Source organism: Onychomys torridus, chromosome 18 (assembly GCF_903995425.1).
Source record: "Onychomys torridus chromosome 18, mOncTor1.1, whole genome shotgun sequence".
Classification (NCBI taxonomy): Eukaryota; Metazoa; Chordata; class Mammalia; order Rodentia; family Cricetidae; genus Onychomys; species Onychomys torridus.
In genome coordinates, this window is record NC_050460.1 from 15,990,909 (window position 1) to 16,008,512 (window position 17,604).

At 40.0% G+C, this 17,604-nt stretch overlaps 1 protein-coding gene across 1 annotated transcript in view; it reads right to left on the reverse strand.

Annotated features, from left to right (window-relative positions):
• Pkhd1 (PKHD1 ciliary IPT domain containing fibrocystin/polyductin) overlaps positions 1–17,604 on the reverse strand; it is a 458,933-nt gene that overhangs the window by 440,005 nt on the left and 1,324 nt on the right. The window contains exons 2-6 of the mRNA XM_036168402.1: positions 17,319–17,396; positions 16,615–16,759; positions 13,647–13,755; positions 9,921–9,978; positions 5,193–5,271 (exon numbers count right to left, since the gene is read on the reverse strand). Coding sequence (XP_036024295.1) covers positions 5,193–5,271; positions 9,921–9,978; positions 13,647–13,755; positions 16,615–16,759; positions 17,319–17,396 — 469 coding nt within the window. The remainder of the gene's footprint in view (positions 1–5,192; positions 5,272–9,920; positions 9,979–13,646; positions 13,756–16,614; positions 16,760–17,318; positions 17,397–17,604) is intronic.

Genomic DNA, 17,604 nt, shown 5'->3' on the forward strand with positions numbered 1-17,604 from the left:
TAGATTGCTTTTGGTAAGATGGCCAATTTTTTTTGTTGGTTTTTTGGGGTTTTTTTGGTTTTTGTTTGTTTGTTTGTTTTTTGTTTTTCGAGACAGGGTTTCTCTGTGTAGCTTTGCGCCTTTCCTGGATCTCGCTCTGTGGACCAGGCTGACCTCGAACTCACAAAGATCCACCTGCCTCTGCCTCCCGAGTGCTGGGATTAAAGGTGTGCACCACCAACGCCTGGCTAAAATAACCAGTTTTACTATTTAATTTACATTTAATCCTACCAAATCATGAGCATGGAAGATCTGTCCATCTTCTTATAATTTTCCTCAATTTCTTCAAAGACTTCAAGTTCTTCTCATACTGGTCTTTCACTTCTTGGTTAAAGTTACACTAAGATATTTTTTATATTATTTGAGGCTTTTTTTTTCAAGTTAATCTTGTATCCAACCACTTGTCTAAAGGTCTTTATCAGCTGTAGGAGATCCCTGGTAGAGTTTTTGGGGTCGCTTATGTATACTATCATATCATCTGCAAATAATGATACTTGGACTTCTTCATTTCCAATTTTTATCCCCTTGATCTCCTTTAGTTGTCTTATTGCTCTAGCTAGAACTTCAAGTACTATATTGAAAAGGTATGGAGAGTGTAGACAATCTTGTCTTGTTCTTGATTTTAGTGGGATTACTTTGAGTTTTCTATATTTATTTTGATGTTGGCAATCGGCTTGTTATATACTACTTTTCTTTTGTTTAGATGTATCCTTTATATCTCTGTTCTCCTCAAGACTTTCATTATGAAGGGGTGCTAAATTTTGTAAAAGGCTTTTTCAGCATCAAATAAGATGATCATGTGTTTTTCTTTTCTTTCAGTTTTTTTTTTTTTTTAATGTGGTGATGTGGTGAATTACATTGACAGATTTTCATATGTTGAACCATCCCTGCATCTCTGGGATGAAGCCTGCTTAGTCATGGTGAATGATCTTTTTGATATATTCTTGGATTTGGTTTGCCAGTACTTATTGAGTATTTTTGCATCAATGTTCATGAGTGAAATTCTCTTTCTTTGTTGAGTCTTTGTGTGGTTGGGGAATCAGTGTGACTGTGGCCTCAAAAATTAGTGGCAATGTTCCTACTATTTCTATTTTGTGGAATAATTTGAAAAGTATTGGTATTAGCTCTTATTTGAAAATCTAGTAGAATTCTGCACTAAAACCATCTGGCCCTGGGCTTTTTTTGGTTGGGAGACTTTTAATGACTGCTTCTGTTTCCTCAGGGGTTATTGGTCTATTTAAATTGTCTATTTCATCTTGATTTAACTTTGGTAAGTAATATCTGTAGAGAAAATTCTCCATTTCTTTTAGATTTTCCAATTCTGTGGAGTATAGATGTTTAAAGTATGACCTAATGATTTTTGGTATTTCCTCAGCTTCTGTTGTTATAGTCCCCTTTTCATTTCTGATTTTGTTGATTTGGATATTCTATCTCTGCCTTTTAGCTAGTTTGTATAAGGGTTTATCTATTTTGTTGATTTTCTCTAAGAACCAACTCTGTTTCCTTGATTCTTTTTTTAATATTTCTTTTTTTAAGATTTATTTATTTATTATGTATACAGCATTATGACTGCAGGCCAGAAGAGGGCACCAGATCTAGTTACAGATGGTTGTGAGCCACCATGTGGTTCCTAGGAATTGAACTCAGGACCTCTGGAAGAGCAGTCAGTGCTCTTAACCTCTGAGCCATCTCTCCAGCCCTGTTTCCTTGATTCTTAGTATTGTTCTCTTTGTTACTATTTTATTGATTTCAGCCCTCAGTTTGATTATTTCCTGCCATCTACTCCTCTTAAGTGTGTCTGCTTCTTTTTGTTCTAAAGCTTTCAGGTATGCTGTTAAGTCACTAGTATGAGATCTCTCAAAATTCTTCATGAAAGCACTTAGTGCTATGAATGTTCCACTTAGCAACTCTTTTATTGTGTCTCATAAATTTGGGTATGCTGTACATTCATTTTCATTTAATTCTAGGAAATCTTTAACTTCTTTATTTCTTCCTTGACCCAGTGGTCACTCAGTAGAGAGTTATTCAGTTTCCATGAGTTTGTTGGCTTTCTGTTGTTTCTGTTGTTTTTGAAATCCAGCTTTAATCCATGGTAGTCTGATAAGACACAGAAGGTTATTTCAATTTTTTTTTTTATATGTTGAGACTTGATTTGTGGCTGAGTATATATGGTCAATGTTGGAGAAGTTTCCATGTGGTGTTGAGAAGGAAGTATAACCTTTTGTGTTGGGGTGAAATGTTCTGTGAATGGTTGTCAAGTTCCACTTGAGTTATAACATCTGTTCTGTTATTTCTTTGTTTAGTTTCTGTCTGGATGCCCTGCCCATCAGTGAAAGTAGGGTGTTAAAGTCTCCCACTATTATTTTATAGGGATCTATGTGTGATTTAAGATGTAGTAGTATTTCTTTTACAAATTGGGTTTCCTTACATTTGGAGCATAAATATTCAGTACTGAGATATCACCTTGGTGGATGTTTCCTTTGATGAATATGAAATGCCCTTCTCCATCTCGTTTGATTAATTTTGGTTGGAAGTCTATTTATATATATATATGTAATTTTTGTGGATTTTTGTGGATATTTTGTAATTTTCCTGGGGTTGGAGTTTTCCTTCCAGTACTTTATGTAGGGCTGGATTTGTGGATAGGTGTTGTTTAAATTTGACTTTCATGAAATACTTTGTTTTATCCGGCTATGTTGATTGACAGTTTTGCTGGGTATAATAGTCCAGGCTAGCATCCATGGTCTCTTAGAGTCTGCAAGACATCAGTCCAGGCTCTTCTGGATTTCAGAGTCTCTGTTGGGAAGTCAGGTGTGATTGTAATAGGGCTGCCTTTATATTTTACTTGGCCTTCTTCCCCTGCCACTTTTAATATTCTTTCTTTGCCATGTATGTTGAATGTTTTGATTATTATATGGTGAGGGGATTTTCTTTTCCAACCAATCTACTTGGTGTTCTGTAAGCTTCTTGTACCTTCATAAGGATGTCCTTATTATGATAGGAATTTCTTCTATGATTTTTGTTAAATATGTTCTCTGGGTTTTTAAGCTACATTTCTTCTCCTTCTTCTATTCCTATTATTCTTATGTTTGGTCTTTTCATGGTATCCCAGATTTTCTGGATGTTTGTGTTAGGAACTTCTTAGAGTTAACATTTTCTTTGACCGATGAATTTCCTCTGTTATTTCTTCTGTTGTAGAATATTATTTTAAGGTGTGTTACTTTTGTTTGTGTTGCATTTGTTTAACTCTGTGAAGCTGTTTACTATGTCTAAAACACTAGATCGTCCAATAAAGAGCTGGACAGTCAATGGTGAGGCAGGAGAGAGAAGTAGGTGGGGCTGGCAGGCAGAGAGGATGAATAGGAGAAATCTGGGAGGAGGAAGTAGTAGCCAAAGAAGGAAGAGAAGCAAGAAAAGCCACAGACTAAGGGTCAAAGATTACAGAAGTAAGAAAATGAAAAAGCCCAGAGGCAAAAGGTAGATGGGATAATTTAAGTTAAGGAAAGCTGGCTAGAATTAGTCCAAGCTGAGGCTGGGCAGATTAAGAATAAGCCTCCATGTGTGATTGATTTGGGAGCTTTGTGGTGGGGCCCCAAAGAACCAAAAGAGCAAAAGAGCAAAAACAAGCGACAACAGTCTTCAGTGCCTGAAATTCTGTTTTCCATCTCATGTATCCTGATGGTGGTGATTGCATCTGTGTTTTCTGTTCATCTGCCCAGATTTTCCATTTCTTTATTGCTTCTATTTTCATTTTCGGGTCTTGAACAGTTTCCTTCATTTGTTTTTCTTGGCTTTCTTTCAGGAATTTATTGATTTCTTCCGATTTTTCTTGTCTTTTTCTCCATTTCTTTAAGGGATTTATTTTCATATCTTTAAGGATGTCTATTGTCTTCATAAATTCATTTTAAGGTTGTTTTCTTGTGCTTTGGCTATGTTGGATTGTTCAGGTCTTGCTGTTGTAAGACAACTGGCTCTGGTGATACCATATTGCCTTTTCTGTTATTGATTGTGTTCTTACACTGGCATTTAGGCATCTGGATTTGGGATGGTTATTGGTCTAGGTGTTGATTCCTGCATTTGTGTTTGTTGTATGGGTGTTTTGTTCCTTGATTTCTCTTTCCTCTCTGGTCTTCTGGCCTCTCATAAAGTCAAAGTCTTCTTCTGAAGTTGGAAACCATTATATGGAGACTAGGGTAGGGCATGCAGTCTATGGTCTCTGGATCTGGTCTGGCCTCTGGGATCCCTAGGACCAGCCTGGCCTCCAGTACAGCTGCTCCTGTACTGTAGATCCAGCCTGTGTTCTTGCAAAGCTAAAGTCTGCTTCTGACATAGTAGGCCTAGATATGGAGCCCAAGGAGGGAGAGTGAAGTCTAGGGTTCCTAGATCCAGCGTGGCCTCCCTTAAGACAAAGACATTTTCCAAAGTAGTAGGCCAAGTTATGGAGCCCATGGGTAGGGGTGTAGTTTGACATTGTTGGACAGGCTTAAATGAGTTTAGCAGGAGGTGGGCAGTATCTTCCCTGGGGTCACTAGAATGACCCTAGCCTCAGATAAAGCTGGCAGAGCTGTGGGCCCTAGTGTGGAGCCCAGGTGAATGGATGCAGTCTGCAACACTTTATAATTCTAAAATAGCCATTAAAGAAAGCCATGTTTACACTTCCAATAAATGTTGCAAGCTCCACAACTACACAACTTTTAGTACCTGGGCCCTTTGGTTCCTTTCCTCTTTGGTACCTTAGCCCACAGTTCCCTCTCATCCCACCAACAGGAGTTCTGAATGCACAGATGGACAATAACTAAAAAGAAGTTAGTGGACTTTTGTGTTTATGTATCATCATTTTAGAAAGAATTTACTTTAGCCTAAGAGAGGAGGGGAGGAAGGGTAAGAATCAAAGGGAAAACCCCCAGACACAGTTACAGTGTGGTTCAGAGCCCAATCACTACTTGTCAGTTTAAAAAAAAAAATGGACCAGTTTAATCTGCCAGTTGCAACCACATTCACAAAGGAAAAGCTGAAATCTGGTATATCAGAGGCCATAAACTGCACAGAAAAAATAGCAGTTCTGTGCCAAGTCCTTGCAACTTATTGCTGCAGAGGAAGCTGTCTATCTAGCACATATGTGACAAGGTGAGCGCAGGAACAAACCTGCTTACCTGTCAATGTAGTACACATCAGTATCAAAGGTCTCCAACCGGTCGGTGATGATCCAGCCATATACATGTACTACTTCTCCTGTTTTAAAAAGAGTTCAAAATGCAACGGCCTTAGCTCAAACTTCAAATGTGGAGCCTAAATTTGGTTTGCTTTTGTTTGGTTACATATACCCAACAAGGCACAGGTGTGTAAAATTAACATGTTTAATAAACTCTATAAATGTAAAATGAGTGGTGGAATCCAGTGATCCAGGTTACCCACTAGGAAGGCTAAAATAATGATTCATTATTACCTAAAAGCATTGATTGATTACACAGAAGTTGAGAGGAGAACAGTACTTACCTGTTCTAATGGGAAGAATCAGTGAGTGGGAGGGATGAGAAAAGGTTGACCATTGGTATCTAAGTTCCAGTGAGAGGGGAGAAATAAGTCCTAGTATTCTATTGCACAATCCAATGACTTTACATAATGTCAATGTTCTATGTTTTAAAATCTAGAAGAAAAGATTTTCAATGTCTTCAAAATAAAGGCTATATTTGAGGAGACAGATGTACATACTTTGAAATGAATGTTGTACAACATATGCACACATTAAACACATTATGATATCCTGTGTGTGTGTGTGTGTGTGTGTGTGTGTGTGTGTGTGTATTATGTGTCATATTTCTCAATCTTCATCAAAGCAGCTTCTTTTGGCAGTGGATGGCAATTAACACAGAGACTCACAATAGGTCAACTTGCAAAGTGTAATAGTTGTGGAATAGCTACATGTAGTTTGGGATATCCATACCACACACACCTCAAGTTGCTGTGGAATATCCTTCTGTATGCTGTGAACATATGTTGCTATGACTGGTTAATAAAGAAGCTTCTCTGGCCTATGGTAGGTCAGGTTATAGCCAGGCAGGAAATCCAAGAGAGAGACAGGAAGAAGAAAGGCAGAGGCAGGAGAGATGCCAGCCTGCCTCCCAAGGAGCAACATGTAATGGGACACAGGTAAAGCCACAGAACATGTGGCAATACATAGATTAATAGAAATGGGTTGATTTAAGTTTGAAGAGCTAGCTATCGAGAAACCTGAGCCATAGGCCATATAGTTTGTAAGTAATATAAGCCTCTGTGTGTTTATTTGGGTTAGAGTGGCTGCAGGACTGAGTGGGACACAGGAAAAATTCAGACTACACCAAGTACTAAGAGTCATTGTGGAAGAGGGAGTAAAAAAATTGTATGAGCTAGAGACAGAAATGATGAATAAGAAACAGCGTTTTCCAGAAAGAAGGGGGCACTGCTCAAATAAATTCACAGTGCTTGTGGAGACTGTGTGCACAAAAACCTGTGTAAGCTCAAAGCAGACAAAATCCCAGCATGGAATACTCTAGCCTTAGATACAGAGTTATTGACAACAGGGAGCTGCTGAGAGAGGGTAGGTCAATTTTCTCTAAGAGTGTGGCCCTTGGTAAGTCAACCACATCCAGTGGAAGGCCACACGCCCAAGAGTATATGGGCAGCACAAATTGCACTTGGTGTTTGTTTGTTTGTTTGTTTGTTTGTTTGTTTGTTTCGAGGAAAATAAAAGAAAACACAAAGGTGCATGGGTAGGGAAGGGGGAAGTGGATCTGGAACAAGCAGGTAAATGTGATCAAAATATATTGTGTGAAATTCTCAAAGAACTAATAAAAATGAGAAAACAAATAAAAAACTATGTGAAGAGGCTGTATCACACAATCTCTGATCAGTCTTCTGGGATCCTAATTATTTTCTGTATCTCAAAGTACAAAAGATAAAAAAGTCCCTTGTGACCCAAATGGACAGGAACTAAAGATGAGCACAAAACAGCGAGAGAGTTAGAACTAAAGTTTATATGGATGTATGAATAATGAACATATGTTGTTCACTCAGCAAATGCACTATTCAATGACAGGGTGAACCATGTACTATGTCATGTTCCTATAACCCCAGCTACTCAAGATATACAGGCAGTCATATTATTAGAAACTACCTTCACAGATTAGAGAAGTATTTGTTGGTCCAGTAAAGCCTCAAAACTCAGAAAAGGATATACTTGGGGTCACTGTGTCCAGGAAACTTTTTTTCCATGAGCATTTAAAGCTACTGAACATCATCCTCTGTGGATTCTCGTCACGCTGTTCTGTGTGAAAGGGGGACTTTCACCCAGTCATTGCATGGCTAGGACTGGACCTTTCAGGGAGATGAAGAGAAAGCGTAGGTTCTTAAGGACTGAGACAAAGGTGTCAGAGTTTTCAGAAGACTCGAATGTTAAATTCTCTGCTGCTGCTGCTGCTGCTGCTGCTGCTGCTGCTGCTAAACTGGCAGAATGGTTCTGTTTTATGTTGACCAAACTGCACGATTAGCTCCCTAGTTCCCCGGGAAGAAGCCAAGCTTTGTCATGTTCCACTTAGAAACAAATAGCAGGTTGCAGAAATTAGAAAATCCTGTGGGGTCTTTGGTTGCTTGTTCCTAAACAAAGCAGCCCAACAAACAGAGACTGACAAATGGGCAAAGCAGAGCACAGTGCCAGGGGATTCTGCGTCACAGTGAAGGACTGTTAAGCACATACAGAAACCCAACCACCCATAAAATAAAAGGCTGTCTCTTATGTAGCTACCTCCTCCCACGTGTCCCTGGCTGCTACTCTGGGCAAGCTTCCCAAATGAAATGAGAGTAATTGTCTAGAAAGTGATTGCAAAGATGCAGCCATGTAGATCGTGCCTTGAGGGACCACGCTGACAAGGCCAGCCACCCATTGTTCCCCCAAAAATGTGGAAGAGACAGTGCAGAACTCCACCTTGGTGAGACAAACAGGTTTGACAGATCTGGAGAACAACTGACATCCCACTTCATGTCTCTCATGGCTCCTTACTCATTCCTCATCAGAATAAGACTTCTGCCACCTAAACTGAAACCTTCTACACACAAGCACCAGAAACCCAAATATCTATATAATTGTCATAGTTCGCATCCTTTTTCATAAAACATGATGTGTTGGTTAATCAAACTAATACAATGGAATATATCTATGAAAGCCTCATATCAGTAAGACAATGCTAAATTCTTGTTCTTTAGACTGTAATTTAAATAGGCACATACATAAATTTTGCCTACACACACATGCACACACACACACACACACACACACACACACACACACACACACTATAACATACAAACACTGTCTGTAACATAGATATTCATTCTTATTACCTTAACCAGTCAATCTCATCAAAACAATTAGATCAGATTATGCATTCAGACATAGTCCTACCTAAAAACCCAGCAACTTGGTCTACCAAGATGGTTCAGTGGGTTTAAAAAGGCACTTCCCATTGAACATGATGGCCTGAGTTTCATTCCTGAACCTACATGGTAGGAGGAGAGAACCAACTCCTGAAAGTTGTCCTCTGGCCTCCTCCATACACAAGCTATAACATATGTGCATATGTACACAGTACACACACTAACACACATACATACATATTCACACTAATAATAAGTAAATATGCAAATGTAATCATTTTTTAAATTAGCAGCTATGTTTATAGATGTATACTATACTGTAAATAAAGAACAAATGAAAAATTTGGTATATATGTGTGTGTGTACATGTATACATACATACATATAGGAATTGGCCCATTACAAGATAGCAGAGCACATTTTAAAAAGCTGTGTTTATTATTTGGTTTTAAAGAAAATTGACAAAGTTACTGAGCCTATGTCTCAGAGCATCTGATTCCTCTATGTAAATCCCTACCCTCACACAACCACCTCCTCTTCTGCCCTCCTGGCTCTAACATGCTGTCATCTGAATCCTTTCCAAGCCTTTTGATTAAGATCAAGTATATATGTCTGTGCTTCTCTAACTCACGAACAAATCCTCTAGATAAATATCAGGGCTAATAGCTTTCTGAGTTGTATCCAGTGTCAGTTGACATACACCAAAATAATAATAGGCACAGATTTTATCTCAACTTAAACCTCGGCTGCACCACTTATGATATGACTTTAGATTAGCAGTTCTCAACCTGTGGGTCTCAACCCCTTTGGGTGGGTAGGTGGGGTCATGTATCAGATATCCTGCATATCAGATGTTTACATTATGATTCACAACAGTAGCAAAATTACAGTTATGATGTAGCAATAAGTGGGGTTACCACAACATGAGGAACTGTATTAAAGGGTTGCAGCATTAGGAAAGTTGAGAATCACTTCTTTGAACAAACCATTTAACCCCCTGATACCTCATTTGTTCCTCCTCAAAAATGAAAATAATAATTGTGCCTGTAGCATCATGTTTTTGTGATCCTCAGATAATAATATATATGAAGAGTTATGTGTGTAAGTTGGCACACAGTAGGGGGTCAACACAGACTTCCTGGTATGAATGGACTATTTCAGTTGGGAATAAAGTGGAGTGGTTATGATTTCTATCTCCTACAGTCTCCTGTGTGGACTACTTTTTTTTTTAATCTTTTAGATTTTTTTTTTGTTGTTGTTGTTATCAGTAAAGCCATAGAACAAAAGTGCCTAAGGGGGGAAAAACAATTTAAGAAAAAAAAAAAAAAAAAACAGAAGCTGAAACTTCTTTTCAAAACAACATCAGGTAAGAAGCTAAATTAGACAATAGACACCACACACTGGTAGAAATGTCTGCAGCAAGGTTGGCAGAGGGATTCACAGTTATTCATACTTAACAGAAGATTTCTTACCTGGTACTCCACTTGGCGGGTTAACTTGATACACGACAGGTGTCTGTGCCTTGGAAAACTGTTTAAAAGTATTATCACAAGTGAGCATTTCATTAGAATAGACATGACCACAAGGGCTACAAACTATTCCTCGGAAAGTGGGAGTGGAAAACAGGATGCATCTCCCCAATCACTTCACACTTCCTCCTTGTTAGCCTCGTGCTAATCCCACAAAGCAGGGATGACAGAAAATATTATATTTGGCAGATGAGTTCAAGGGATCGGATCGATGTCACACATCTCCCTACCCTGTGCCATACTGTTCAGATCTGGCAAGCCTGTTTCTACCTACCTGCCCGCCACACCCAGGGACATATTTTGGCATAAGGAAAGGTGGACAAGGTGCCATCCAGAATGTCAGTCTTTTAATTTCATTATTATAATTAAATGTCTTTGAGTTAATTTTTAAGCTGGAAGGAGTGTCGTTTACATTATTGTCAGCTCACCATTCTATAAAATAAGAAGTTGGATATACATGAGTAAAGATAGAAAAACAGAGGGTGCCTATTTTTTTTTGGGGGGGGGATATTCAAGAAATGGGAAGGAACACTGTCCTTCAAGATGGAGGCCACGGCTGTGACCATGTCTCAGTGAATAAGGCACTTGTCATGCGAGTGTGAGGACCCGAGTTTGAATCCCCACAACTCATGTAAAGTCAGATACATCTGTTATCCCAGCGCTCCTAGGGTGATGTGGGAGGTGGAGACAAGACTCTCTGGAAGTCAATGGGAAAACAACAGAGCCCCTGACTTAACCAAGGGAGAAGACAAAGACAGACTGAGAGAAACCCAAGATTCTCCTTTGACTTCCACATGTTCGCTAAGGCCATGTGTGAACGTGCGCACGCACACACACACACACACACACACACACACACACACACACACACACGGTAAACACCATTTATGAGAGAAGTGGGAAAATGCTGAAGCCTAGTCATAGAATCCCAAATCAACTTACAATGTCCCTTTCTTAAAACACAACAGTTAATGTCAGGCTTTGCCAAAGGGGACATTGCAGGTTGCTACCGCAATTGCTTCCCATGCCTAGCCTGAAATGTGGGAGACATTTGTATTCCTGTCAGTCCAACAACAGCCCATCCATTGTTGACGGATATACTACCGAGAAGGAAAGGCAGGATGAGATCATTCAGGAAGTCCATCCCACCTACAGATATCTAGAGTAGGCTAAGAGTAGACCATGCTCCATTGGGACATCATACCAGGCTACGTGAGGAGATACATACAGACTGGCCAGGCCAAGGTTTGACCCATGAGTTAATGTTTCACCCAGGAAGAGACTTAATAACCACTTCTCCTGCTAGATGCCTAGACTGCTTCCTTTCTAAGTAACTACGATGCTTCACATTTACAAAACGAACTACAGCAAACTGTTTTGTTTGGGTTGCATCCAGCTCCCCTGGAGTCCAAATTCCCAGAGAGACTATTACCAGAGAACAGCCATGGTTAATCAACTGCCCTAATCAGGCTTCGGGAATGAAAAGGCTTTTCAACCAAGCCCATGGTGGCCTGTTGAGCGTGGAGTTTAAGTATTGATCTACACAGCAGTACAGTCAGCTGTCAAGGCCGTTTTCCTCATTCTCTATAGGAAAGGGTTAGAAACTAGTTCACAGAAAATATGCACAGTCAGGGGGTCCAGATAAGACTACTGTGACTTTTCAGATTAAGAACTGGCTGTGATCTCAACAGAAGATAAAGATTAATGCAGTTCCACTCATGATGCCAAACATTCAGTCCCAGCTCTGGCCTCCAACCCAGTGACTGCACTCTGTGTGTCATCTGAATTCCATTGGAATTTTAAAGAAGTTGTTATTGCCCTCTCACGCTCATTAAAAACCAAGGCAGATGAAGCAGTCAACTTCAAAGCAAATACCAAAGCATACCTCTAGGTTTCCAGCTTGAAATATAAGATCTACTGTGCCATCTGTCATCCTTCGAGAAGTTAGTGGCAATATATAGACTCATTTATTGCTTCCTCCCAGCTCCTCAGAGAGCATTGGGGTATACGTGTAGTGTTAAACCACAATAAAAGTTTTCACTCACGATTCTTTCTGTATTCATAAAACATAAAATAGTACTGTTTCTAAGAGAAACTGACTTCTGGTCACCCACCATGCTGGAGACAGAACAGTGAAAAATTAATGAGCTTCCAAAGCAGGCTTCCTACACACTGATCCCTGAGACCAGTGAGGTCAGCAACAGCAAGATGGGAAGGTAGGTGGGCCAGAGAGGGATGGTAAAAACAGCAGATTAGAATGAGAAGTCACAGCCGCCAGCTACTTGATAAACCTTCTGTGAGTCCTTCAGATTTGTCAGTGCCCACAGCAGGCTCTTTGGAGTGGGCTGGCAAGATGGAATTAATTTTTAATACCCGTGGTTCCCTAAGTCCCAGTCCCAAAGCAGAAAGGCACATTGCATGGTATTTCACTCAAGTGCCTCTCATTAACTGCATTCCCTGGTGCTAGTTCATCAGCTCACCATGTTAGTAGACCACTGCCTGACTTGTAGGCTTTTTTTAATGTGCAATTTCAGGAAGACTGTCTCTCCCACCCCTGTCCTTACTGATCTTTATAATAAGTAGGAAAACGACTTTCTGAGGTGAAGGAATACTTGGTGATTCAGGAGTACTCAGACACTGCTCCTCTCTGATGGTCCCTGAGCCAGGGTAGGGATGGTGATATGGTTCTTCACCGAGAAAGAATGCTGTGATTTGTTTCTTCTTTTGCAACATGCTTACAGAGACAACATTTCAGACAATAACATTCTCTTGGGCTGAGGATCACATTGTTAACTGGGATTGGACAACAAGTTCCAAATTTCTAAAGGTTAGCGCCTATATAATAATATTGCGATTGAGTTTAGGGCAGCAGCTTCTTAACTCTAAAGCAGCGTGAGTGAGGAACTCAGTTCTGTTCTCTAAGGCTCTTAAACAAAGGAGCACTGCTGGAGCACCTTTCCCAAGAGCCTGCTAAAGGGTTTCCCATTTACAGGTCATTTTCCCACAAAGCTAAATGGCTCTTGGGCTGGACCAAACACAGAAGGAAGTCTAGTGTGAGTATCAAGGGTCTAAAGTAAATAAGATGGGACACTGGCCTAAAGGAAATGGCTCTCACTTCTGCCATCTCACTTCTTCATCTGTCTGACTTGGAAGGAGAATTTCAGCAGCAAAGGAGCTCTCAGAGTAGTGTTAGGAAGAGCAGCAAAAGGTACCATGTAGCAGGGGACAGGGAGACTGGGTCCCCCAAAGGACCTGGGATCCCTGAGTCCCTTCAATATCCTAACACTCAGAATCAGCTGAAAACATAACACTCGTCCAAAACACTGATGCGTGTGGCTCCTCTGTGACCTTTAGGTTCAATGTGGATTCACAGTCACATGATGGGTCAAATCCAGGTTCTGCCACTTACTACTGCCTGGGTAATGCAGCAAGCATAAGAGACGACCCCATCATAAATCTGGGAGCATTGTACTACACAGTATGCATAAGGCACTCAGCTAGAACCTGAGTCAGCGTTTATCTTTCACAGTGTGAGGGAAACCCTAGCATTCTGTCCATGGCGTTTCTTCCCTAGTAAAGCAGACATGCCGGTTGATTTATAACGTGTTGTTGGTAACACAGCTACTACCTGACCAGTCAAACACACATCCCTCCATCCTCAGGACCCACCTTGAAAGTACAGCCGTCTAGTGACCCTGGACATGGGCTGCCAATCAATTGCTCCCCAGAGCGTATCTCCAGAGAGTACAGACCTGCATGTGCTTCAGATAGCAGAGATCTGGGGACAGAAAACGTAAATCTTTAAAAATAAAAAGCCAGAAGTTCCCCCCTAACTGCTTCACACCTCGTGCCTGTGTTTGTAAGGTGGAGTTGAGGGAATGTCTCTATATTTCACTTTTCACCACCTAGGTCTACTACTCACTACTTCTACTTGGGCTCAGTCTTGACCAAGAGAAATTATATTTCTTCTTGTTGAAAGTCCTTTGAACTTAATTTAAGAACTTAATAACTCAGAATTATGGGCTCTTGGGACTTTAAGAGTACAAGACAAGCACTTCAAATTAGCAACTATGAATATATTCTAAGATCTTGAAGGGGATATGAGTAACTCTTGGTGAAGCCTATGAAAACACAAAGAAACAGTAGAATGAAGTAATGAAAACAATTCAAGACATGAAAGTAGAAATAGTATCACTAAAGACAACCCAAACTGAAACAAAACTAGAAATACAAGTTAGGAAGTCAAACAAAAAAATCAGAGGTAAACCACATCAACAGAGTCCAAGACATGGAAAAAAGAATCTTGGGATTTGAAGACAAGACAGAAAAAAATGGATATCTCAGACAAACAGAATGTTAAATCTAAAAACATCCAGGAAATCTGGGACACCATCAAAAGACTAAATCTATAAATAATAGAAATAGAGGATGGAGAAGAAACACAGGTCAAAGGCACAGAAAACAAAGTCATAGAAGAAAAGTTCCCCAAACTAAAGTAAGAAGTGCCTATAAAGGTACAGGAAACAAACAGAACACTAAGTAGACTGGACCAGAAAAGAAATTCCTCACAACACAGAATAATAAAAACATTAAACATACAGAACAGAAAAAGGAGATTAAAAGCTGCAAAAGAAAAAAGACCAAATTACATATTAAGACAGAACCACCAGAAAAATGGTACTTTGTAACAGCCATGGGAAGCCTGGCCCTTTCTGAACAGAAACTGGGAGGAGTGGATGGGGGTTAGGGGGTAAGATGGAAGGAGAGAATGGGAGGAGAGGAGGAAGGGAAACTGTGGTCAGGATGTAAAATAAATAAATAATTTAATAAATAATAATAAAATAATAATACCTGACTTTTCAATGGAGACTCTGAAAGCCAGAAGGGCCTGGACAGATATCCAGCAAACTCTTAGAGATGACAACTACCAGACCAGACTACTGTACCCAGTAAAACCATCAATCACAATAGACGAGGAAGACAAACACTCAGCACTAAAACAAAATTTTCAGTCAAGCCCTACAGAAGTCACTAGAAGGAAAATACCAGTCTAAAGAGGTTAACTACACCAAAGAAAATACACAAAATAAGTAATCCCATAACAGTAAATCAAGAAATGGGATGAAACACACACTATACCAACAAAGAAATCAATTGAACACTGTTCATTATTAACTATCAATATTAATGGTCTCAATTCCCAAATGAAAAGACACAGACTAATAGACCAGATTAGAAAACAGAACCTATCTTTCTGCTACAGTCAAGAAATATACTTTAATCATAAAGATAGATATCACCTCAGGGTAAAAAAAATTGGGAAAAAAAATATTTTAAGTAAATGAACCCAAGAAGAAAGCAGGTATAATCATTTTAATATTTAACAAAGTAGATGTCAAGCCAAAACTAGTTAGAATAGATAGGGAAAGATACTACATACTCATCAAAGGAAAAATTCAGCAAGAGGATATTGTAAGTCTAAAATGCACCAAACGTTGATGGCATCCAAGTTTACAAAAGAAACACTTCTACAGCTAAATCACATATTGATCCTCATACAGTGAGGTGACTTCAGTTCCTCACTCTCATCAATAGACAGGTCAACGAGACAAAAACTAAACAGAAATGCTAGAGTTAAATGACATCGAAAATCAAATACACCTGTCAGATATTTACAAAACATCTCAAGCAAACACAAAAGAATAAATATACGTTCTTCTCAGCAGCTCGTGGAGCCTTCTCCAATTTTGACTGCATACTTGCGTGTTTAGCTCATTCTGAGATCTTTAGAAAGACTGTAAGAGCCAGAGGGTCAGGCAGTCTACTGTGGGACTGTCTCTCCTAGCAGTGTCAGAGATTAGTTACACCCATGAAGTCTCACCACCCTGACCATCCAGCTGTGAACTGAACAAGGACAATAAGCATGCCAGAGTGAGTGGGGAGAAGCCCACGAGGCCCCAACCCTACTTGAAGAACTACAGGCACCTGAAGAAAACTGAGAGCAGGAAAGGTGCTCTTCCTCAGGGAAGAGCATACCAATTGGTTGTCTAGTGCCAAATGGTCAGCTCTGAAAATACACATACACATAACATTATACACACTGAGCAGGTAATATTTAGGGATATGTGTGTGTGTGTGTGTGTGTGTGTGTGTGTGTGTGTGTGTGTGTGTGTGTGTACATATATGTGTGTGTGTATAACAATAATTAATGGGAGAAAGGGTCACAAATTTGAAAGAGAGCAAGGTGGAATATGTGGAGGGTTTGGAGGGAGGAAAGAGAAGGGAAAATGATGTGATTACATTATAATCTCAAAAATAAAATGAAATAGTAAAGAAAAATTAAAGTTTTACAAAAGAAAGAACAATGACAGGTGATTGCTTTTGTTTGTGATGGTGTTAATTTTCATTTTCTTTCATCTGTCCTTTCTGCCATAGACAGAACTTTGTTTCTGTTTTCTACTCCAAGAGAGATTAAAGGAAAAGAATTTTGAAAGCATGTAAGCATATTCACGTAGAGTGTTTTAAAGCCATGCCTGATCATTGTAGGCACTGCGAGAGTTGCTTAACTATCACCCAAAGCTACTGAGAAAGGAAAGCTCCTTCATCCAGCCAGGTTTTGTTCTCCAGACTTGTGTACCTGGTTTGGCAAGTCACCACAGGCAAATCCACGAGGACAGGAGAGACATCACAGGGGATCCTCGGCAAGGCAGGAAATGCCACATTCACCATGTCTATCTCCAGCTGAGAGCCATTGTTGGGGTAAAGAACACTTTTCTCCAAACCTAAAAGCAAGGAAAAATCTCAGACATCAGAGACATACAGGGCAATATAAACATTGGCCACAAGAGGGCAATGTAAGACATTGTGTTTGCCAAAGGATAACATTGATACTCATTTCCAAAGGCAGTTAATGCTGCTTTACAAACGTTCTCATATGAGCCTACAAAAATATTTCTCCTTTCACATCTGCCTATCCGCTAGGAAAGAGTTTTCCATCCTTCCAAGTTGCTTTGTGCAATGGGGGAAATGGGTAGAGTAAGGCATGGCTTAGGGGCTCCTAACATGGAATCATATGTCCAGGATAACACTTCATACTATGCTGACACTTCCATGTCAGCCCATCATCTTCCCAAGCACCCCACCATGAGGACACTAATACAAGAGTGACCTCTGCTGTGACACTGGCCAGCCAGCATCTGCAAAGACAGAGTTGGGTCAATCAGTTCATCCTGTTTGGGTCCTTCTTTAGAGCTGTTCTTAGACAAGGAGGCAAAGATTCATACTCCTTTATGCTTTGGATCAGCAAATTCAACACTCACATTTAAGGGAGGCCACACCTACCATCAAAAACAACTATGATCCATGTTCCCCCTGCGAGGCTACCTTCTGCAGGTTCAACCTGGAAACTCAGGTAGGGATCTGTCAGTAAAAGAAAACACTGGTTTTGAAGGTTATATATAATCCACTAGTACCTCTGATATCTTAAAGCAGACTTTAGCATGTATGTGTCATCCAGGGGCTGGATGAAGCTTGGATCACCAGGCCCTATTGCCAGAGTTTCTGGTACTAGATGTGCATTGCTGAGTGAGTGGGGATTCAGGCATTGCTGGCCCAGGAAACATGGCTT